This window comes from Canis lupus, chromosome 6 (assembly GCF_003254725.2).
Source record: "Canis lupus dingo isolate Sandy chromosome 6, ASM325472v2, whole genome shotgun sequence".
NCBI classification, from domain to species: Eukaryota; Metazoa; Chordata; class Mammalia; order Carnivora; family Canidae; genus Canis; species Canis lupus.
In genome coordinates this window covers 50346920-50372663 of record NC_064248.1, presented here as the reverse complement: position 1 = coordinate 50372663, position 25744 = coordinate 50346920, and the positions used below count along the sequence as shown (strand labels likewise).

Below are 25744 nucleotides of genomic sequence, written 5' to 3'. Positions count from 1 at the left end.
AATAAAATCTTTAAAAAATAAAATAAAATTCATTATTCATAAAAAAATAAATAAAATGAAATTTTTTATTCACTTTTAAACATGTTCTTTTTCTTGTAGATTACCTCTTGCACATGAGTAGTATGAATATACACAATTATGTTCTTTGATTCTTGTGCCAATTATTCTTATGAAAAGCAAAGAAATTTCGCTCTGAAATTTCTTGTGCAAGTGTTGTTTAAATTATCTTGTAGCAATAATGCACAATTTTCCACCAGCAGCCTTGGCCCAGATTGGCATCTTACTCTTTTCTGACAGCTAAATTCTTTGATACCTAAGAGGCATCTTTACTTTTATATTTCCAGAACAGAACCTCGGATTTCTCTTACTCAATCTTCTCCCAGCCTTCCCTCTTTCCATAAATGATGCCACTGACCTGATTGCTCAAGCCTTACATCCTTCAAATCAGCCTTTAGTCTTTTTCCTTCAGTGACCAGACCATCAACAAGTCCTGTCACTTCTGTCTCCTAAATCATATCCAGGTCGGGCAACTTCTCCACACTACACCTGCGTAAAAGCTGCCATCACGTCTTGCCTGGCTTACTGCAAGTGCCATGCAGCCACTAGCATGGATGCTCAGTGGGTGCAGAGAGTTTGCTCTTTTGTTTACTGCTGTCTTTCTCACTCGCAGAGCAGTGTCTAGTGCGTACAGTATATTCAAGAAGCATTTGCTGAGTTTTGATGAGTCTTCTAAATTTTCACCCTGCTTCTACTTTGACCCACTACAATCCATCCTCAACCCAACAGCCAGAGTGATGTTTGTAAAACAGATTTCAAGTCATATTACACCTCTGCTTAAATTCTCCAAAGCATTTCCAAATGTACTGTGAATAAACGATTAACTACGGCCACAGCCTTCAATTCTTTGCAAAGCTTGGCCCCAAGAGGCTCCACCTTTGACTTCTTACATCACTTCTCCCTTTTGACTCTGCCTTTTACCTGGTTTTTATATGTTCTTTCTTGCCACATCAAGTCTCTGCTTAAATGAAACCTTACTTAGGTAGGTCTTCTCTGATCTAAGGTAGCAATCCAGGCACTCAATTATCATAGCCATCTTTTTTTATCTTCTTTAGAGTATACACTCCTTCTTGTACCATATTTTTTAAATTTTTATCTGCCTTCCTTAGCTAGAACGAGATCTTTATGAGAAGAAAGACTTTGTTTGATCCTATCTGTGTTCCCAGGACACAGAGCAAGGCCTAGTGCTTGCAGGCTCTCAGTAGATATTTGTTGAATAAATAAATAAACAAAGGAGCATTTAATATTATATATGTTAATTGGCCCTTTGCGACTATGATCCCACCAGTATAGGAGGATTTCATAAGACTCTACATTCCCGATGGCCATAAGAAAGGAAAAGAATGGAATTGACCTGTAATTACTCTAGGCCAAGAGCAAGGTAAACTCTCCCAAATGAGAAGGAGAGTTTGTTCTTATTATCAACATGCTAGAAGCAAATTAAGTTATCTGACCTAGATAAAATGTCATGATAGATTCCATAAAATGTTTTGCTAAAATTGATATCTATTGTCGATTTGTATTTTTTAAATAGGCCTCAAAAAATCAATATTATCTGGCAAATATAATCTTTTGAAACACATTTCTTTTGTTTGCCTTGTCCTCTAAAACTGTTGTAATTTTCTCTCAAGAATTGCTTCTACTATTTTTACTCACAAGTTCCTTAGCAGATGATAATTAGACGAATCAATCTCGTTTTTTTTGAAAACCATTTTCCTAATCTTCAGGTAATTTCTTTCCATCCTCTATATTGCTACATAAAAATAGGAAATTCACACTTTTTTCTTGGCTACAACATAACTAGAGAATAAAATTCTTAATGCCTGCCTATATGGATTTTTAAAAATATCTTTTTAAATCTCATTTTAAATGCAAACGAAAGATGTCTGTGATTTTATTATGTATATATATCAATTCTATATCTGTGCCCAAATTAGTGCATACCATCTGTTAAAGTTCTTCCATTCAAAAGGAAGTTTCGTTGATGAGTATTTCAAAAGATGATACTTCTGAAGATAAGTGTGTTAGAAGGAACCATTGTAATTTTTTTTAATTTAAATCCAATTTACCAGCATATAGTATAACACCAGTGCTCATCATATCACGTGCCCTCCTTAGTGCCCATCACCCAGTCACCCCATCCCCCTCACTACCTCCCCTTCTGCAGCCCTTTGTTTCCCAGAGTCAGGAGCCTCTCATAGTTTGTCTTCCTCTCTAATTTTTCCCACTCAGTTCCCTCTGCTTCCCTTATGGTCCCTTTCACTATTTCTTATATTCCACAAATTAATGAACCCATATGATAATTGTCTTTCTCCAACTGACTAATTTCACTCAGCATAATACCCTTCCAGTTCCATCCATGTTGATGTAAATGGTAGGTCTTCATCCTTTCTGGTGGCTGAGTAATATTCGGAAGCATTGTAATTTAATTCATTACATTGTCTGGTAGTAAAATATAGTATAGGACAACAGTGTATAAAACTACTTTTTCCACAAATACTATAAATATTTTGCTCAGATCATTCTTAAGAACAAATTGAAGGGTTCTGGGTGGCACAGTCAGATTAACGAGCTACCTTCAGCTCGGGTCCTGATCTCAGGGTCTTGGGACTGAACCCCACATCAGGCTCTCTGCTCAGCGGCAAATCTGCTTCTCCCTCTTCCTGACACTCCCTCTGCTTGTGTTCTCTCTCTCTCTCTCTCTCTCTCTATATATATATATATATATGTATATGTATATGTATATGTATATGTATATGTATATATAGCGGTTTACCGCTGCCTGCAGCCCAGGGTGTGATCCTGGAGACCCTGGATCGAGTCCCACGTCAGGCTCTCTGCATGAAGCCTGCTTCTCCCTCTGCCTGTGTCTCTGCCTCTCTCTCTCTCTCTCTCTCTGCATCTCTATGAATAAATAAATAAAATCTAATATATATATATATCCCTGTCTAACAAATAAAATTTAAAAAATGAAGTAGAATACAAAGAATAAAAGTTTTTTTTTAAAAAAAGCCAGAGAAGTACCAAAAAGAAGAAAAATATGACCATTATTCTGAAAACAGATGAGGGTCTTAAAATATGTTTCTATAGAACTGTAAAGGCTATTAATACATGGGTAGAAAAATGGTGTAGCTGGAAAAATGGGCAGTTTCAGGAAGACTGCTGTCTGCAATGACTAAGGTGCATCACATTACTGAAGGAAATTATTTTCACTCAAAAAATTAATTTACTATATTTACATACATGCATATGTACTTGGAAGTCACTCTGATGTATATTAGTGGAAATATAGAAATGAGTAAGATTAGGCCCCCACTTTAAGGAAATTTTCATTGAGAAGCAGAGCAAAGACTCCAACTAACCTATAGCAGATAACTATTATAAAGAACAGCATATAAAAATTTCCTGAAAAGAAGAACTAGGGAATTAAGAATGAGGAAATTACTCTCAAAAAGAATTACCATGTAAAGAATTATGAAAAAGGGGACACTTGACAAGTATATTACTAATAGTTATAGCAATAGCAATAATAATACTAACATTTATAAGCTATTCTTCATCCCAAGTATTGTTGAAATTACTTGCAGTGGCTCCTTTCATACTTTCAACTACCTGTGATGATGGGTACATACTGTCAATGTACTGATTTCATGGATAAGAAGACTGAGACTTAAGGAAAACATTTCCAAGTTCACATTGGTGGTAGTGAGTAGAAGAGCTGATATTAGAACCCCCTGGTTGCCTTGAAAACCATATGACCCCATTGGTTTGACTACAGTATGTGGAATTCAGAGTGTCCCTTCCTGTTTATACATTCACATGTACACACACAGACACATGCACACTATAGGACTAGAACTCTCATTTCATGGCTATATCTTCATTGGTACAGTTAAGCAAATTCTAAAGTAATCATCCACAAAATTCAATGCCAAATAATGTCTTTCCTAGAGAAGATTTGCTTAATTTTCAGATTAGACATGTTGACTAAGTCTTGTTCACTTTTCTGCAGAAGACATCAAACACTTCACTGGAGCAGTAGTATCTTAAACTGAGATGATCAAACGTCTTTTAGGTGGGCATTAGGGGTCTCAGATCTGATTCCCATTTACAAAATATCTTTGTAAGATCTAAAATATGAACTAAAGGCATCAGGGAAAGAGGAAAGAAGATGGGTCATCAAATCTGGTTTAAAAGTGAAATACTTAACATTCACATTAATGGAGGGAAGACTTTTACTGACTTCATGGAGTCAGTACTTTTAAGATAATGTCTATTTATGTTAAACTGATACATATTTTTGGGGATCCCTGTGTGGCGCAGCAGTTTGGCGCCTGCCTTTGGCCCAGGGCGTGATCCTGGAGACCCGGGATCGAATCCTATGTCGGGGTCCCGGTGCATGGAGCCTGCTTCTCCCTCTGCCTGTGTCTCTGCGTCTCTCTCTCTCTCTGTGACTATCATAAATAAATAAAAATTAAAAAAAATTTAAAAACTGATACATATTTTTAATTAAAAATTTGCAAGTAAGACCTTTAATTAGAACTTTAAGCTAAACAGCCCTCCCGCCATTAATTGATGCTAGTTGTATTTCATTATCCTAAAACTAATATCATTTTTGAAAAAAAAGAAAAGCATAGAATAGTGGTTAAGAAATAAGACTTTGGAGCTCCAATCCATGGGCTCAAAATCTGCCACTTACTAGAGGAGACGGAACAGAAAATTGGCTGGTACATAGTAAGTGCTATATGCATTATTTGTTAAATTAAAACTAAAATATATTTAAGTGGATTTACATGAAAAATCTCCATCACACACATGCAGTGCAAAGCTGGTCGACACTCAAAGCTCCTATGCGTGTATTACAGGAAAGGGAATGGTGAGGAGAAATGATCAGATGTTTGAGTGATCAAATGATCGTGGGTTCTAATGAGAGAAATGTGAGTGTTTTGGTGTACTTTTTGTTCTATTGGAAAGTATCAATCTGAATAACAGGAGGACAATGCCAGATTAATCTCTCTATATAATTAGTTTTTCTAATAAACCTAATTCTCACCTCATTACAAAAAGACTCTTGAGAAGAGGAGGCATAATGTTGTTTTCTAAATTTGGTGTTTTTTTTTTTTTTAACTGAACAACCAGATACCACAGATGGTCAAGAATGTCTTCATCAAAAATCTGCCCTGTTTAGTCAAATAAATATTGTATCCTCTACAAGTAACAAAGTCTTAAGCTAAACAATTCTTAATACATGTGTGATATAAGTTTTCAGATTCTGAAAGTATTTATTGCAGTATTAAATTATTAAATGATGTACTACATGCCCATCATGTGCCAGAAACAATACTATGCCCTAACTCAGCAAAAAATAAATATCCCTGGAAAACTCACTTCATGGTTCATGTACCTCAGTGGGAGATGGAGACAGAGTGATGAAAAATAAACAGGTGAATTTCAGTTAATGACCACAAAGAAAAAAAAAGCGAGATGGTAGAAGGTTAGAGAGGGAAGGATGGATCAAGTCTTCCTTCATTAGAAAGTACAGGAAGTCATCATTAAATGATGAAAAGAAGCCAGTCATACAAAGAGCCAGAGGAAGAGCACAAAAAAAAGGAATGGCAAATGTGAAGGTAGAAGTGAATTAGACTATTTAGGAAAAGCGTGGAATTTTAGGAAAAGTGTGGAAACCAACTAGATATGGTGGGCAGGCGTTTGGGGTGTTGTATAAATATCCTACAAGAAGATGGAAGAGAAGAGAAAGAAAAGAAAAAAAGATGAAACAAGAGTCAGTCCATGCAGAAATTTATATTCCATGATATGACATTTGAATATTATTCAAGTAGAATGGAAGGTACTAGAATGATTAAGATAGGGAAGGATGTGACTGAAAATATTTTCCAAAGACCCTTTGGTTTGCTGAGTGGATAGTGGATAGGTGGGGGGGGGGGGGGGGAGGAAAAGTGAAAGTACAACACCAGTTAGGAGGTTGATCCGGGAGCAAGGGTGAGGGACAACGGCATGGGCTCATAGCAGGCTGGTAACAGAGGTCGGTGAATTAGAGATATGTTCTGAAAGCAGAAGCCGTAGTGCTTATGAAGGTTTTAACTCTGAGATTGGAAAAGAGTGGTGAGAGAAGGGGAGATCGTCATTTGTTTCTACTTAAAGATGCACTGATCCTATGTGTGACATGTGCACAATAATAAATTGCTCTTCTACATCCTTCCTTCTCAGTTGCCTATATTGGCATCATCGGTGGTTAGCCTGTATTTCCTTGAACTCACCGATGTCTTCAAACCCGTGCACTCTGGATTTAGCTGCTATGACCGGAGTCTTAGCATGCCGTATATTGAACCAACCCAGGAGGCAATTCCATTCCTCATGTTGCTGAGTTTGGCTTTTGCTGGACCTGCAATTACGGTAAGAACTGCCCCCCAATGATGTTTGTCAGTCTACAAAAACTAAGAATGACCATGTTTGTGTAATAAACGCGTTAAAAACAAAAAGTAGAACTTGAAATCTTGAAACAGAAAGATCATGTCTTTGAGATATTGTGAAAACGACATGTGACTTAATAGTTGAAAATCACTGGCAATAAAAGTTAAGATTGGGTCGCCTGGATAGCTCACCGGTTGAGTGTCTGCCTTCGGCTCAGGTCCTGATCCTGGGTTCCGGAATCGAGTCCCACCTTGGGTTCCTCGCAGGGAGCCTGCTTCTCCCTCTGCCTGTGTTTCTGCCTCTCTGTCTCTCTGTGTCTCTCATGAATAAATAAATAAAATCTTTAAAAATAAATAAATAAAAGTTAAGATTATATAATTACAAACTTGATGGGTCTCTAATGTTCAGTTTTATAAATCGTTCTCAAAAATGTTTGTGACTACATAATTCTCCTTGAATAGCTAGTATGACATTTCTGATATGCTCCCTAATTAATGTGTTGATTTGGTATCTGAAGTCTGGAAAGCTGGAGGGGAAAAACAAATAATTATATAGCCAAGAACTTTCTTCTCACAAGGCATGTTGATATCACTTACAGCTAGATTTTTTTTACTGGATTAGCACTTTTTATTGATTATGAGCACTGAACATCAACAATTATAAAGTAGAAAGGGCATGATTCACATTCCTGGCATGTTGGTGCACACAGGCACGCACACACAAAAATAAAATACTTTAGATGCAAAACAAGCATTTGCATTTTTAAATATATACTATAAAGAAATGCCCTAACCTACTGAAATTAAATTTAAAACATAGTTATTTTTAGTTTGCTAACTTACACATTATGAATAAATGCATTTTCATTAATTCATTAATAAATAAGACTGGACAAGCCTTTCTACCATCTCTTCTGCCCCCAAAATCCTACATAAAGGACAAGGAACATGTTTCAAGGTTAATAATATTTATTTCTACCAGTAAAAGCCCTTAGTTTGCTTTTATCATGCTCATGAATGTCAGAGGAAGTGGTTATTAAATGAAAAGCTGTATTTGAATGGAAGTTTTACAAGATTCCCTAATGAATTGGCCAATTCTGGTTCAGCACATCAGCAATTTTAGAAAAATCTGTGCATAGACCTTCCAAATTCTATACTTTTATGTATCTATGAATTTGTTTTTTTTAAATTTCCCGTGTTAAATAATTATAGCATATGTTTACACACCAAATAAATTATATAAAATATTCTCAGAAGATAAAAATCAGAACTTAATATTCCATAGAACTTTATCAGACTTAAAAGTTCTCAAAATACTTTGTAAATTAATGAGTTATTTGAACTCCAGTTAACCCCAGGGTGACTGGAACTATTAATGATGTGCTTGGAAATAGCTGAGACTCAAACTTATAAAACATATTTAAAGTGCAGTATTGCTCAGAATAATAGCATTTTCCTATCATTTCTCTAATGACTTACTAAAAAATCCATATCATCAGTCATCTGACAAGAGCAAAAAGAATATATGCTTTAAACTATTACACCAGGAAGCATTTCTCCTAGTTGGGGTGTAATCCCCAAATTTATTATAATAGAATACTTGAAATAAAATTCTGTACAAATGTTCATGACTGTGTTGATATTAAATACAAGACCATTTGATATTTAATCATTTAAATAATTTTCTCTTCATATATCCAGAAGCCTTTCTTCCCTAGGGTATTTTATTACATTTTTAAGAAAGCGAGTCTAATTGTAGCACTTGCTGCTGGAACCGTTTATCTCACACTGATCCCTTTGCTAACACTGTTACATGTCTTGGGAACAATGACCTTGGCCTCAACACTGTGTTCCTGCCGCTGTGACTCCTTCATTTCCTTAATAAATATTCAACATGCAATTTAAGGGTGTTTTCTGGGGCTTCTGGCCAAAGCTTTCTTTCTTGAGCCCTGAGAAATGACAGGGCAAATCTGAACCTGGAAATCCAGTGCCAATCCCCCCACAAAGGACCCACTGAATCTAGGGATCTCTACAGGGCCTCCAGAGTGGCTGCATGCCTCCTAATGAAACAAAAGGCAAACTAGGAAACTATTTATACTCTGGGGTCCCTAAATTCCCTCCTATCACTTAGAGCTCTGTGACACTCCAGGATGTCAGTGGTTCTTTTCTTCCACACTGGGTTTGTAGCTCTGGGGTAAACACACAGTGGAAAACCAAATCCTGACTTTACTCACATCTAATACTGCTTTCACACCTTTCTCCCAGATATATATCATACTTCTTCCAGACTTCTTTCCAATTCCATTTTCTCCTCTATCTTTAAGGACTTATCCCAAAACATTCATTTTCTCAACATTGGTCTTATAGAGTCTATAGTCTCCTTGTCCTGGACCCATAATTCTGTCTCTAATCTTACTACATAGTTACTATTCTAATCTCCTCCTCTTTTCCTGAAAGTGAAAAATAACAAGTAGACTCTCATTGTCAACCATCAAGGATACTCTGCTTTCTTTTTATCTATATTCTAGGATAAACCTGTTGCAAAATGGGGTGGTGAGTGGAGGAGGGAAAGCAAGAGGAGTCCTTCATTTTGAAATGATTTTTAAAGCCCACCTCTGATAGGCATTAAGGAGGGCACTTGATGTGATGAGCAGTGGGTGTTACATGTAACTGGTGAATCACTAAATCCTACACCTGAGACTAATAATACACTATATGTTAACTAAATTGAATTTAAATTAAAAAAAAAACTTTTTTAAAGCCCATTTTTATGAGGAGAGGCATTTCCTGCTCTCATCCATTCACTTGGAGAGAAGACCATGTAAAACAAAAGACCTCATGTCAGCAATAGTCTCTTTAAAAGAATCTTTATATGAACAAAAGAAGATCAACTGATTTTTGATACAGGCATTTAAATATAAATCACTTTGTGTTTGCTTTTCAGATTTTTAAAAAAATGCTTGGAGAGATATTTTAAAAATAACTTGTCTTCGTGATGTTGTACCAGAAACTGTAAAAATTCCTTTCGTGTCTGTGAAATACTTTTTCTTATATCTCTGAAATTGCCCTTAAAATGGAAAATTTCATCCTTAATATTCCCTTTTCATTTACTTTAAAGTGATAATGAAATAAGTATTTTGTTCAGTCCTTTGGAGATTGTATCTCCAGGAAAACAAAATAGGACATCGTAAATCTTCATGAAGTCTATATGAATAGAAAAAAACATACACTTTCTCATCCCTGGAAGTACATTTTTATTACAAATTTTTTTCATTTGTTTTTACTGAAGTTCGATTTGCCAACATATAGTATAACACCCAGTGCTCATCCCATCAACCAGTCACCCAGTTACCCAAACCCCCCACCCACCTCCCCTTCCGCAACCCTTTGTTCATTTCCCAAAGTTAAGAGTCTTTCAAGGTTTGTCTCCCTCTCTAATTTTTAAAAGATAAATATATCTAACCTGATGGGAGAATTCTATTGGATTTTGATTATAGTTCTTAGTTTTATGACAATCAAAATGTACAATATTAAATGTATTAGGGTTTCCAAAAAGATATTCAACTGGGATCCCTGGGTGGCTCAGCGGGTTAGCGCCTGCCTTCGGGCCAGAACATGATCCTGGAGTCCCGGGATGGAGTCCCACATCGGGCTCCCTGCATGGAGCCTGCTTCTTCTCCCTCTGCCTGTGTCCCTGTGTCTCTCTCTGTGTCTCTCATGAATAAGTAAATAAAATCTTTAAAAAAAAGATATTCAACTGCATATTTAATCACTGAAGATACTACTATAAATATTATACTTTTTGTCATTTTCTTTTGTTGGTTTCACAAGAAAGATTTCTTTGATTGTGAGTTCTCCCTGTGGTGGCTAGGGCCATGTCCATATGATTAATAAAAAGAAATCTATTTCTCACCATGTCTCCCCCACAGCAGAGTCACTTCAGAATCTCTTCCAAAAACCCACCCAAGATATTCAACAAGAAAAAAAAATATTTTTTGGCCTGTGTACAGATAAAATAGGATACTGTGAAAAGATGCTTGTCACAGACTGTTTTCTATTTGCAAATGACAAAAGCAACAAATAATTTTGTCAGAGCCTAAACTCTGAAACCATATTTGAGCACAACAGCTTGCCATTCAGAATGAGGAAACAAGCAGAAGCATTTAGAAATACATCAGGAAGCATCTCCCTTCCCCCTAAGGAGAATTCCTTCGTTAGACAAAATTGAACCACTTTGAAAATTCATGCAGTGACATATAGATCAAGGTTAAGTGAATAGAACTGTGAGGAGAAAATTGATGCATTTCCTAGAGAGGACAGTTGGGTGATGTCAAAATAATGACAAGAAACCTTGATCCATAATCAAGCCAAATAGTATTAAAGAACTCTCTTGACATATGAGTTCTAAGCATATTAAACAACTAAAATAAAACTCCTGAAATCTCAAGGTCATTTGAGATAATGGCTATTGTGTTGTATGATAAGACATATTTCCCTAATGGCACTACACAAATAAAATCTTATATAATTTAGCATTCCTGGTCAAAGTATGCATCATTACATACATAATTGAAGAGAGGGGAAAATTATTCTCAGGATTATTTTTGAGGAAGTGAAGATGAAATCATCTTTTAACCATACAGCAATGCATTTCAGAAGTGAGCGGTTAATTTTCTTTGAAATGATGAATTTGAGATAAACATTATCTTACTCTATGAGCGTGTATAGTACGTCACATCTCTCTATGCTGAATATAGGACGGATTGTGTTTCCAGGTCTAACTTAAAATGATAATGTAGGATGATATTTTTCAAGAAGTATAAAGAGCTAATTCACTCTTCAATGATTTGAAAAAAAAAAAAACATGTTTTGATGATTTCTATACAATGGATCTTAAGGATGTTTATCACGTTTGCCACGTGATTTTCACACGTGTGGTTATTGGTAGAGTTCCATTAAGGATGTTTATCACGTTTGCCACGTGATTTTCACACGTGTGGTTATTGGTAGAGTTCCATTAATAAAGTTATTTTTATACAAATTAAGATTCTTTATAATTGCACACATACCACAATACCAACAGAACTAAGTATAGCAGACTGAACATTCAAAACAGAAGACTTACTGCCATTAGTTTACAAGAACTGTAATCTTAAATACTTGATAAAATATAAGTTAAGCTAGTAATGAGAACTGGGAAGTTTATCTAGGGAAATTTGTTTGAGCCCCTTATCGTGACTATGACCTTGAAAGAGACTGCAGTGTCTCCAAAACTTGACTTTTCTCAGCTCCAAACATTTCTACCAATCAATATCACATTTCATAATAATCCCTTAGGCACAATGATCTTAAATATTTGAACTTTTAAATAAATAAAACTCATAATTTCAAATCTTGCTATTCTTATATACCATAACTAACAGCCGGAATGCCCAGGATAATTAGCCAACCAGAATCCCAAAGTGAAGGTAACAAACACAAGTCCTATGATGCCAGGCATTGTGTCAGATGGTGAGAATTAAAGGTAAATGAGAAATGTCCCTCCCCTCAGGGGGTTTTGGTCTAGTGAGAGACAAACAAATGAACAGTTGAAGTGCACTTTAACCAAGCTATGCTAAAAAGGAGGGATGAGATGCTAGAGAAGCTAGGAAGGGGACATAATTCAATTTAGGGTGCTGTAGGATGTTTCAAGGAAAACTTCCTAAAGGAAATAATGCCTAACTATATTGGGTCCCTTCTTTGATGTCCTATGTCCTAGAATCCAATAGCAAATACACTTTTCTTTATCTTAAAATCTTTACCTGATATGTTAATCCTTCTAATACTACAGTATGACATTGTCCATTGTAAACACATTTTCTTTTCTTTCTTTCTTTCTTTCTTTCTTTCTTTCTTTCTTTCTTTCTTTTTCTTTCCTTCCTTCCTTCCTTCCTTCCTTCCTTCCTTCCTTCCTTTCTTCCTTCCTTCCTTTTTTTTGAAAGAAAGAGAGAGAAAGCACAGGGTGGGGAGAAGTAGAGGGAGAGGGAGGGAGAGAATCTTAGAATCTCCGTGCCCAGCACAGAGCCTGGCGTTGGAGCCCTGCCTCACAATCCTGTGATCATGACCTGATGCCAAAATCAAGAGTCAGAGGCTCCACCGACTGAGCCACCCAGGGACCCCTGCAAACACATTTTCTAATCTTATACCTAAGAAGTAGTGACCTGCTTACCTAAATTCTCATGTAATCTGCATTCTCCAGCAAAATAGCTGCCAGCCACATGTGGCTATTTCCATGTTGTCTAAACTGATTTAAATTTTTAAATACTGAATTAAATGCAGTGAAGTGAAATTAACAATTTACCTCCTCAGTTGTAGTAGCTAAAGTTCAAGGCTCCATAGCCACATGTGGGTAGTAGCAGCCCTATCGGACAGGATGGAAATATTTTCACCATCACAGAAATTTTTATTGGACAGCTTGGCATTAGATAACACCTTTCTAACTTCATGCATGGCTTCCATGGGTCGAACTTTCTGTTCAATTCTGAACTGGTTTATTGAAACAATATGTTAGTAAAATTTCCTAATCCTAGCCCTGGTGCTTACTTTATTTCTCCTCGATCTCACCAGCCATCATGTTTTTGTGCTTTAAGAGATGAAATGCCAAGACTCTAAGAGTTAGGCAGAGTCAGTCATCGTGCAATTAGTCAATTAGGCATCATCCCTGCATGTTGTTGAGCAAAGGGCCAAAGATTAAGTGCTGCAACAGCATGAAAATGCTAGGATAATATCACACCCTTGGCCAGTACATAGGTACCCAGAAGATCCAACCAGTGCTCTCTACAGTGTTCTGATTGCTTCTTCTCACTACTCCCTCAACTACTCAGGAGACATTGCTCACATCTCTAACACTTTTAAGAAAAAGACATCTGTACCTTGTTGAACTGATGATGTGTTAAGAGATAACTTGGAATTCATTTGTACCCATTGAGTCCATTCTGAACACTATCCTGTCTTTGCAGATTATGGTAGGGGAAGGAATTCTCTACTGTTGCCTGTCCAAAAGAAGAAATGGGGTTGGACTGGAGCCCAACATCAATGCCGGAGGCTGCAATTTCAACTCCTTCCTTAGAAGAGCTGTCAGATTTGTTGGTGGGTGTGGGGAACCACAAAGAAAGGAAATGTTTTTTTTAATAGAAATGTTATATTTAATTACAGATATTAAATCTTTAAAGCTATAATTTAAATGTATAATTTCGGGTACATGATGAGTTTTACATTATACAAAAAAACGTTAAAACAGTAAGATTTGGGCTTTGTATCTGTAATGTGTTATTTACAGCTATAGTCCTTGTTTTGAGAGCTAACCCGCCATGCATTTCAGTATATTTCTGGTCTTAGCTGTAGTTAAAGCATAAATTTAGTTTAAAATGGTTTCTCTGGATGTGTGTTCATTTTTGAAAGTGGAGAATAAATGTCAGCAATGTCCTAATGGCCATTAGGAATGGATAACTCTTCAGAAATTAGTTTAGCCACATCAGTGATTCCATTTCAATTCTCTTGGACTGCTCATCCAGAAGTTACTGCACATGGAAATGTCACCATAGAGAACCAAATTGTGGTTATTTTTCCTTAGTTATAGCCTCTAACTTTACTCCTATTTTTTATGAGATCTATAGAAAATCAGCATCCGAATCTAACCGTTATCTAAACTCTCATCTCTTGATTAGCATATGACCATCTTAATGTTAGAATCACAGGCCTTTTGGCTTTTTTAGCTGAATTGAGAAGTCAAAACACAGTATATGACATCAGTATGAATGTTTTACATTCATTCCCAGGAAGTCAGTAAAAAACTACTTCACCTGTAACCTCTCAGCTCAAAAGAATAGGTGATTAAAAAAAAAAAAAAGAATAGGTAATTTCATTTACTATCTAGAAGGTAATTAAATGCAACCTTCTCTCCTGCTAGAGGAAAAGTCTGGTCTAAAAATTATGCATTAGACTCTGTTCTGCTAAGCAAGGTTCTTGGATGTGGTAATCCAAGAACAGACCCCTTAGCACAAACTGAGGCAAGGAAAGAAATCTTTAGGACATATAGCTGATCTCAGACAAAAACTTCCCCAAGGCTGTGAAAAGCCTCGTGCCTGTAAGGATGGTCCATCCTACCCTAGAGAACAGTGTCCCAGAGTCAGCAACTCCATTCTCCGTGGGTCTGGAGATTGTCATGGATGGGTTTCCCCACTAAAGCATACTCCTCTCCAAGACCTTACATGCTGCTAGGAATCAAAATATAGAAATGAAGGTCCTATGTCTTGAATCCCAGGTGAGAGGATGGAGAAGAAATTGGGAGAGTAGTTGCTAGGTGGGGATAAGCAGAAAAGGAAAGTGGAAACCAGGGTAATGGGCAGGCCAGCAAATGTGGTCTGGAGGATTCTACTGATGAATTTCTCAGCTGCCTCTTGCATTGATTTCTATGAGCAAATCATGAGTCAGAATCCAGACTGTCAAGTCAGAGTGAATTCAGAGTGTCAAGACAATGTAAAGGAAGCTGGCAAGTTCAGATTATGTGTATGTGAGCAGAACTTAGCTCCCACGCAAGGGACTTGGAGCAGGAATGGAGTTTGAGTGTACAACCTGCATCAGAGTTTGTGGGTTTATGTTTTGAGACTGGCCCCCAGGAGACAAAAGAAAGAATTTGCACAGGGAGATACGAGAACATCATCTCTGAATTCCAAATATGCAGGAAGTCTTCCATAGCCCTGTACCCAATAGATGATGATTATTTCCATGACAGGACCCACCTGCCCTCTTCTCTGTTTTAATGAGTATTCCTGGTATGACTGCAGCTTGTGGTGAGTTGGAACCAGTTCTGCAGGGTTTGGCAACTGAGGCTGGAGTCAGGAAGTACTGGGGAAAGAGCCCTGAAAGCTCAGACATGCTAAGCAATTTTAAATAATTTTGAATTTTCCTTCATTGCCCATATTTAATCCTTCTCAAATCACACAATTGGTCACCTTTACATGTCCCAGGTGTGTGACAAGCGACCTATGGTAATAATATTAAGAATGGGTCCTATTTTTACCAAAGTGATGAAAGTACCTCAAATGACGATCTTGGAGACACTCACTGCCCTTATTTTGGCAATGAGTATCTGGTTTAAAGGTTTAGAAATCTCCTATACTAATTTTCTCTAAATAAACTCAGAGAAAATGATCTCAACAGATTTGCAGGTCACCACGGAAATGTATAATAAACATGGTTGGTGACGGCACAGCATCAGCATGAAGCACTAACTTGATCACAATTTCTTTTCCTTTTGCTTATAGGTGTTCATGTGTTTGGACTGTGCTCTACGGCTCTCATTACAGATATCATACAGCTCTCCACAGGGTATCAGGCACCATACTTTCTGACCGTGTGCAAGCCGAACTACACCTCTCTGAATGTGTCTTGTAAAGAAAATTCCTATATTGTAGAAGATATTTGCTCAGGATCTGACCTTACAGTTATCAACAGTGGCAGGTTAGAAATTGAGATTTTGAAACTTCCTGTGTCAGTGTTTTCATTGTACATGAATAGCGTGGCGAATTGTTTTAGGCTTACATTTGTCAGTCATAATGATTTTGGTTTGCTTTTTTCTTTTCTGTGTTTTTAATTCAGTGATTCCCTTAGTTATACCATAGAAACTCTTTGGTGGCTCATTCCAAATCCTTCTGTCTCACAAATTTCAGCCTCATATTCTTGCCACTAATCTTCATATCATCAGATCCTTTCACGTTTTCTGATCTACTACTTATGGTTTTAGGATATCACAATTAGTTTCTTTTAGGATGTTTACAATTAGTCATGACTTATAGTCAATACGCATTCCTTAAGTGGAAAACTAAGCATCAATATCTTATCTCCACTATGTGCTTTATTTTTTAAAAATCATGTGAATTTTCTTTCTGGTAGAGTTTTCTACATACATCTTCTTTGCATAAACCCAGAAGATCAGTATAGCTTCTAACCTTGCATTTTAGAAAATAAAAGACAGAGAAATTCAAGAAAATACCAATGCATTAAGTTTTTTTCAGTCAGTAAAGTAAAAGTTAAACTTTTTTGGCAAGAGATAATGTTTTGGAAGTTCAAAAGAAATAAATTACAGAAGGACGAAGGGCAATAAGTGATTGCTATAAGAATTGCATTTGTCATTCAGTGAGTTCCCAAAATTGTTTTGAGTCGAAAATAAGTAAGTACCCTTGAAGAAGCAGACCTGATATTATATAATTATACACATTCAAGTTCTCATGGTCCATTCAATAATTTTGAAGCTACCTTTAAGACCTATGTCCTCTATTCTTTCTCAGTCTTTTTACATATCTTGTCTGTGTTAAGTGGTAATCCTTTTTCTTGGGTACCAAATAATTAGGAAAACATTAATATAACTGAGTTTTATCTTTTTTAACCTTTTTTTTTAACCATTAAAAGAAATATTTGGGTTTTTTTCTTTCGCCTGTCCTTTTCAGTGTCTCTTCCATATCCTGTGTTCCACCTCTCCTACCTTGCTTCTTAAATCATTTAACTAAATAAGATGCTCTGTGAGTCTTGAGATGATAATTATGTGAAAGTAGAACATACAAAGAAACATTTTGTTAAAATTGGACTTCTTGTGTTTTCTTGAGTGTAAAAAATACATTTAGACCCATTGCTGTGAGAAAACAATGTTGTCTTTTAAAGTCTTATGTAAATGAAACCGTATATTTAGGAGCATAGGAAAAGCTTCAGAGCTTTAAAATCCTAGGTTTTATGATTTACTTTAAACTGATATAATTCGAATACCAAAGAACAATGATAATGTTTTCCAATCCACTTCTACTTCCAACCATCATTCCAATGGTGTAACAAAGTGATCCCCTTCAAGTTGGCACTTTCTATTGAAAAGCACATTTCTACTATTTAATTCTAATGGTGATTAGCAGTGTTTATTTTATCACTCAGATCTTTCTCCAGAAAACTAAACAGAAATTAAAGTTATCACTTATTGCCTTGAGGCTTTTAAGTTGAACATTTTAACCATCCAGTGTTCTTGAGAGGATTGTTAGCAGTGGATCTGAAATAGGAGGCATAATTTGACTGTCTTCCTTTGGCAGAAAATCATTCCCTTCTCAACATGCGACCCTTGCCGCCTTTGCAGCTGTGTATGTTTCGGTAAGTCACTGGCTCTTTTTCATTGGTCTGTGTCCTGGGGAAAATCAGAAAGGACTGTTGTCTCCAAGTGACTAATTAGATTATATAGCTGTGCAATCACTGAACAGTAAACTTGAGTACAGCAATCCTTCAACACAATTGCATTGAAAGCAGAAATTGGATGATACTGTACACGGTATTATAGTAAAAGAAATTTTCTACACAGTCTTCGTATTTACTCAGCCTGGTATACCTTCCATGTAATATACCTCATGGCAGGGTATTGTGAACTACATGAATGTTATAAATGCCCAAACCAAAAGAATTGTTAAGCACACACATACACACACATACATATGTGCTTTCCTTTCAGTATTTATGTAACAAGGAGTTCAAAGTCAGTCTAAATGTGATAAATGATATACAATGAATTGTCATCACATCTGATTAATACAATAGTCCATCAGATCTTATGTAAGAAAAGTGGGTTGAAATTATGTGAAAAATAGCACAGCAACTAAACAGTTATCTGGCTAATTCTACTGCTTCAATTTGTCTTTCAAACTTCCATGTAATTAAATGAGATCTGTTTTTTATTTGATGAATTTTGCTATATATTTCCTCTTTTTCAGGTATAGAACATAACCATGGCAAGGGGAATGGAAGAGTAAAATTAATGTCAAGTGTACCAGTTAGACTTTGAGTCAACTTTTTAATTTGATTATAATTTAATAGTAAAATGACCATTCTAACATACCAGATTTCTTTCATTTTTCAGATGTACTTCAATTCCACATTAACAGATTCCTCTAAGCTTCTCAAACCTCTCTTGGTCTTCACCTTTATTATCTGCGGGATCATCTGTGGGCTCACACGGATAACTCAATATAAGAACCACCCAGTTGATGTCTACTGTGGCTTTCTAATAGGAGGAGGAATTGCTCTGTACTTGGTAAACAATTTACTATTCTTATTTGATAAACCACAGTTTAAGTGGAAAACATGCATTGAACATTTTTGCACTGTAATAATTTTCTTGCAATGTAGTTTATAGTCATGAGAAAATCTCTGAGTGCATCTCCATCCTGTGCCAAAACACATATCCTGCTTTCAGCAAAATAATTTTTTTAAACCCATACCATGGACCAGAAACTGCAACTTTAGGATTATTGCATTTTTACACACACACACCTGAAAGGGTCAAGGACTATTTTTGCTACTATAATTTTATAGATGAGGAAAGTAAATATAAGTGAAACTAAAGGTTTGGTGGAAGTTTATATAACTTGCCCAAGAACACAAATGTAGCACCGGGATATGTTAGCACCAACTAATACTGAATTCTTAGTATAGCAGTACTCTATTTTCAAGCCTGATCTTCCTTCAGAAAAAATATTCTCAGCATAAGAAAACTGAAATTGCCCATTTCATGCATTTGTTCATGCATTCATTCATTCACTCATTCAATATCTGATCTGTGCCAGGTACTATACTCAGCATCAGAACAGTGAGAAATAAGGTATAGCCTTGAGGAGTTTTCTGTGTAAAGACTGATAATAAATTTAAATAGTTGCAATATGCTAAATGATATATTTTGTTCATTTAGTGAACAAAATGCTTTGGGAATAGCAAACTGAAGAAGGAAGTTAGAGAAGCCTTCCTAGAAGTGATGTGGTTTTTAAGGAATAAGAAATTTTTTCTTAGAGCAAGGAAAGGAGGAAGGCCATCCAAGCGGAAGAAACTGCACATGCAAAAAGATGTAGGAGAGAGTCAAGTATAAGTGGAAGGTGAGGGACAGGAGGAGTAAGAGGTAATGGCCAGGTTTCTAGCTCGGAAGACTGGGCAGATGGTGACTTCATTAGTGGACCAAGAACATGATGGAAGAAGCAGGTTGGTGGAGGCAAAGGGTTTGTTACCTCAATTTAAAGATCAATAGACAATAAATAAATAAATAAATAAATAAATAAATATCAATAGGCAGTTGAAGAGTTGCATCTGGAGCTCAAAAGGGCAATCAGTAGTGGAGAAATAGACAATGATGACAAAAAAATAGTGGAGAAACAGAATGATGACCAAAGTAGTAAAAACACTGAAGCAAGCGACTATTTTTCATTTTTATAAACTAGCATGGTCAGGATTGTCACTTCAAATCTCACACTTATGCATATGCTTTCTTCAGTGGAGGAGAAAGTGATCAAAGTAAAGTTAGCATGCCAGGGACTGCGCGTAAGCTTGGGTTTCCCATGGGAGTGTTGACTGGCAATGTGTGTCGCAGAATAAGCAAGGAAGACTGAGAACTGCCTCTCTCAAGTTCATGCATTGCCTTTGCATGGATGTGATTTCATCGTGTCCTGGAATTAGCCTGGGCTCCATACTCGGAAGGATTTGGGCTTGAATCTCAAATACCTCACATTTGGCTGAGTTACCTAATCTCTCAGAACCCTGTTTCTTCACTTATAAAATGAGAAGAATACTAGTTATTTCATATCATAGCAAGGATGGAGCAACTATATTAAGCACAGTGCTGGGCACTGCATGTTGAACAATATGGGCAGAGGTTACTTACGGTCTCGTGGACAATTTTCCTGAACCTACAACTTTAAATAAAATTATTAATAGAGCATTAGGTAGGGGCTGCACTTCCTGAGAACTCTGGCAGTGAGAGCATATATGGATACTATTTAGAAGAAAATTTGAACCAAGAATTAAAGTAGTTGGAGAGGCAGAAGCTTGACTTATTTCATTTCTGTTTGTACCCTATGCCCTGAAATTGGAAATTCTTCAATTCTAAGCCAATGCTATTGTAAATTGTTCAGCACTCTATAAAATGTTAAATCATTGGGATTCTTAGGTTTAATTTGAAAAGTGTCTACCATCTATGGAAATTAGTACCCAAATAGCTATCTGCTGCTTGCTCATGTCTAAATAAGCACCTCATAAATTGAAGATCCAACAGAGATTTAGTCTTCTCTGTATAAAAATTCTGACTCCAAATGTTGCCATATCCAAATTTTTATCCCCCAAATCTAAAATAATAAAAAATTAGTAGGTTGAGTATGAAGATAAGATTAAATAAAATGTAGCTCAAGTTTAGGGTACTAAAACACTGAATTGATCAGCACTGAATTAATCAAATATTACTTCCAAACTTAAGACCAAGTTAAAGGAAAGAATGTAGGTTCTCCAAACTAGTCATAATATCTGCCCTCTCTTTTGAGAACACTCTGTACAACGCTGAATACGCAGGGCTGTGTTTGATCTGAGTTTTAACAACATTCGTCCCTGACCTCACTGCAAAACATGATGGCATGTTTTATGAATGATTCACTGTTTTATATTTTTCACACCTCTCCTGCTTTCCATCATAAGGTGTGATTGAAAATGGAGGGTAAAATAAATCAGTTAAGCTATTCAGGGTGTCACTCGACAAGAGGTTCCTAAATCCAGAAAAATGAATTGCCTTGAAAAGCAGAAGAATGTCCTTATTTCTCTCATTGTCTGTCCTTTTTTCTCAAAATATACAGAGGATGAGCTTCACCCAAACATCCAGTGGGATGGAGAAAGGACAGAAAGTCCAACTAATAAAAAATAATGGGCTCCTTATTTCTGAACAGTTAGTTCAAGGATTTATGATATAACTTAAATAAATTATGTCCTGAGTAATTGTAGTTTGGGTTTTTTGTTATTTGTATTAGTCAATGGTATGGAGAGAGCACCTACCTTATTTATATGCTTCAGTGGGTCCTCTAAGACAAATGTTTAGTGATCACATCTTCTAGTGCATGGTGTTCATTGTTTCTCTTAAACACTAGGGCCTGTATGCTGTGGGGAACTTTCTGCCTAGCGAAGAGAGTATGTTTCAGCACAGAGATGCCCTCAGATCCCTGACAGACCTCAACCAAGACCCCACTCGAGTTTTATCTGCCAAAAATGGTAGCAGCAGTGATGGAATTGCTCACACAGAAGGCATCCTCAACCGAAACCACAGAGATGCTAGCTCATTGACAAACCTCAAAAGGGCAAATGCTGACGTAGAAATCATCACTCCACGGAGCCCCATGGGGAAGGAAAACATGGTTACCTTTAGCAATACCCTGCCCAGAGCCAACACCCCATCTGTGGAAGACCCTGTCAGAAGAAATGCCACCATTCATGCCTCTATGGATTCTGCTCGATCAAAGCAGCTTCTCACCCAGTGGAAGAATAAGAATGAAAGTCGGAAGTTGTCCCTGCAAGTTATAGAGACTGAGCCTGGACAGTCACCACCCAGATCCATAGAAATGAGGTCAAGCTCAGAGCCCTCCAGAGTGGGAGTGAATGGCGACCACCATGCTCCCAGCAATCAGTACCTCAAGATCCAGCCTGGCACTGTCCCCGGGTGTAACAATAGCATGCCTGGAGGACCAAGAGTATCCATTCAGTCCCGCCCTGGGTCCTCACAGTTAGTGCACATCCCCGAGGAGACCCAGGAAAACATAAGCACCTCTCCCAAAAGCAGCTCTGCTCGAGCCAAGTGGCTGAAGGCTGCCGAGAAGACTGTGGCCTGTAACAGAAGCAACAGCCAGCCCCGAATCATGCAAGTAATAGCTATGTCCAAGCAGCAGGGCGTCCTCCAAAGCAGCCCCAAGAACACTGAAGGTAGCACGGTCTCCTGCACTGGCTCCATCCGCTACAAAACCTTGACAGACCACGAACCCAGTGGGATCGTAAGGGTTGAGGCTCACCCAGAGAACAACAGGCCCATCATACAGATCCCGTCCACTGAAGGTGAGGGTAGTGGCTCCTGGAAATGGAAAGCCCCTGAAAAGGGCAGCCTTCGCCAAACTTATGAGCTCAACGATCTCAACAGGGACTCAGAAAGCTGTGAGTCCCTGAAAGACAGTTTTGGTTCTGGAGACCGCAAGAGAAGCAACATAGATAACAATGAGCATCACCACCACGGAATCACCACCATCCGCGTCACCCCAGTAGAGGGCAGCGAAATTGGCTCAGAGACGCTGTCCATCTCTTCCTCCCGCGACTCTACCCTGCGGAGAAAGGGCAACATCATCTTAATCCCTGAAAGAAGTAACAGCCCTGAAAACACTAGAAATATCTTCTACAAGGGAACCTCCCCAACACGGGCTTACAAAGATTGAATGATGGTGTTCAATCACTTGAGTGATCCCCAAAAGACCACGTGTTGATTCTATCTGTGCTCTGTTCCAGCGGATTGAGAAGACTTCTCGTCAAACTGGGTCATCTACCATCAGCCCGGAACTCAATGACTCTTGAGAACTATTACATTCAAGCTTGTAGATTTCACATCAAGGGGAGGGAAAAGCACAATGCAAGAACCTAATTAATGTGATAATGTGAAGAATCTTAAGACCTGTCTTCAAACTCAAAAGGTTTGCAGAAGGCAGTATCAGAAGAAAGCGGTTTCCTTCAGTGTATACTATTTTACTTCCTGAATGTGCCAACTTTAGGGATTTTTCTTTATAATTGGCTGTGGGAATCCAGAACACATGTTTCCCTACAGCAAAGGCCATGCAGTATTATATATTCATTTTGCAGAATCTGCACCTAAAGCTCAGTAAGGGTGGTGCTGATTATTATAGTACATATACCATGTAAACTCTCAAATTCTATTTAGCTGTGAAATAGTGGTGTGCAATTCCTTGTCAAAGAAATGCTACTGTATTAAGAAGATGCTGGCTGCTTTGTGTTAGAATAGGACACCCCGCAGCTTCTCTGTAGTGGCTCTGTCACAGTCAAAAAATGAAAAGGTTTTGTGCATTTCTTCAAAATTATACTTTCTTCAACAACAAGAATTGTGTAGAAATATTTTAAGTGAGAGGGAATAACTAATACATTTCTACATTGGTTTTTTTTTTTTGCTGCTTACTTTTTATTTAGGTATAGGTACTATTAATGGTTCTTAGTGAGTAAATTTGCATAATTTTAAAAATACATTGTTTTGGAGTCTTTTGAAATTGTGATCATATTTTGCATTTTATGGTTCCTCCTTTATTTATTAATTAAAAACTTCTTTTGGTGTTATGGGTATGTTTTTCTATTTTTAAATCAAGAATAACAGTTGACATTCCTTGAGCAAAATACATCGCTGTGAATTTATAAACAAGAAATCTGAACCAACACTTGACATTGTGAGTTACATTGCCAGCAATATTGGTTGCGTCTACGCTTGGATGTCTCCAACCAGCTGGCTTCGGTTGCTATCTTAACAAGTAATCCAAAAACTTCATTTTGTTCCAGATTATTAATTTTTATATCCTAATAACCAGTAAATAGTAGAGCAATAGTAGTTGGGTTTTACCTTCTTCCTTCAGATATTTTTATTAATTGGACATCAACTGGAAGAATCTGAAAAAAAATGCAAATTGATATTTGAAAGTATCTCACAGTATAAATTAAGAATGTATTTCTTCAAAATCTCTAAGTAGGCACAGTTTTAGTGCTTAATATGCAAACAACAGTTTTGCTACCTATCCTGAATAAAGCCTTCAGCCTAAATCAAAGGAAACCAATATTATCAATAAGAAGAAGATAAAACCAAAACATTTGGAGGTTTTTCCAACTTAAAAATTTAAGTATGGAGAAATATTTGGTTCTTGGAATTTAGTATCAAACCTTTTTTTACACCATTTCTTAGGAATTCTAATATACACTCGATGATTGCCAAGGGGATAAAAGGTAACAACAAAGCTGGTTGATTTGATCTGTTTCATTTTCAATGAGAACAGAAGGAGTTGTTTAGAGATAAAGACTATCACATCATTATCAACTTCTACAGGAAAAGGGCAAAGCTTTCTAGAGTCACCAACCTCCTAAAGCATTAGGGATTTAGCTGAAACCAGCAGAATTGAAAACTCTGGCAATAAAATATGATTCAACTATATCCCTTCTGGCAATTTCCTTCTCAGAGAGGGGAGTGGGAGTAAAACATTGCCTTCCCCACTTCTCGCTACTACCACCGTCACCACACTCCTACTGGCTTTTGCCATTGCATAGAGAGAAAGGTGGACTGGTTTTAGTACTCTGAAGAAAAAAAAAAAAAGCTGCAGCATTTCAGGTGCAGTAAGATGTTTCCTAATCTTTCCTATTTCTTAACAAAAGATTTTAAAGTACTTCTCTAGTCATTGAAGGGTTTTTTTTTCTTTACATAAATATTGATATATTCTTTTTCTACTCAAAGTGCCAAAGGCTACAGTTTTTAATGACTGAACCAATTGTATCACATTGTTAAGGAAATATAATGATAGTCGCTAGAACTCAGACCTCTGCATGTATATTTGATAATACATCTTTTGTAAAAAAAATTACAAAAAAATATTTGTTTACATTCCACTGGTACCTTAATTTAAAACAAATGAGACTAACAGGTGGTATCTCTTCTTAGTGTTCTATTTATCTGATTTGCTAATGAGAGCACTTCTTCCTGTGTTAGGCTGTGCTTTACTGAGAAAACCAAGTATTGAATAAAGAGAGTAATTATCTTTTTAAAGTAAATAAAATTATGAAAAAATATATATAATATATATAAAGTATCGTGTTTAATAAAATGTTATGCAATGTTTTCCAAACTGATAAAGTTTGTAAAGTGCTATAATGTATTTTGTTAAGTACAGATTAAAGCTATTGTGTGAGTATATTGTGCTAACATCATAGAAATAAAGATTAGATTTCTTCATCAAAATTGGAACATTTTGATTTTTTTTACTTTAGACAGAGTGTGAATGGATAATAACTTGGCTTATGGGAAAACAGCTGAGGAATTAAGAATGAATCAGAACTGATTATATTCATAATTGTTTAGAAGAAAGAGTGTTACACTCACAAAGAAAAGTTTGTCAAACTATGCCATAATGTTCCCTCATCATTTAGAATTTCTATTTTGTGCTTATTATAGGAGCTCATTTAGATTTACTTAGACGTAGATTTCTCACATGTCAATGTTATAAAGTGTAAAAACAAAAATATGTCAGGGCCAATTGCTCTGAATCAATTTTTGACGAAGCGTAGCTGATGTGCCTCTTTTCCCCAATATTATGCCCTCTGTGCCAGCTTTTCTTTAAAAGAAGGCTCTAAAAAAATAAAAAAAATAA

At 36.7% G+C, this 25744-nt stretch overlaps 1 protein-coding gene across 2 annotated transcripts in view; it reads left to right on the top strand.

Annotated features, from left to right (window-relative positions):
* The window catches only part of PLPPR4 (phospholipid phosphatase related 4), a 40307-nt gene extending 14972 nt beyond the window's left edge, over positions 1-25335 (top strand). For both annotated transcript variants that reach the window (XM_025417534.3, XM_035717673.2), the window contains 6 exons: positions 6286-6471; positions 13487-13616; positions 15794-15989; positions 17600-17657; positions 18415-18588; positions 21449-25335. In XM_025417534.3, the coding sequence (XP_025273319.1) occupies positions 6286-6471; positions 13487-13616; positions 15794-15989; positions 17600-17657; positions 18415-18588; positions 21449-22774 (2070 nt within the window). In that variant the 3' untranslated portion in view covers positions 22775-25335. The remainder of the gene's footprint in view (positions 1-6285; positions 6472-13486; positions 13617-15793; positions 15990-17599; positions 17658-18414; positions 18589-21448) is intronic.
* Positions 25336-25744: the final 409 nt, after the last annotated feature.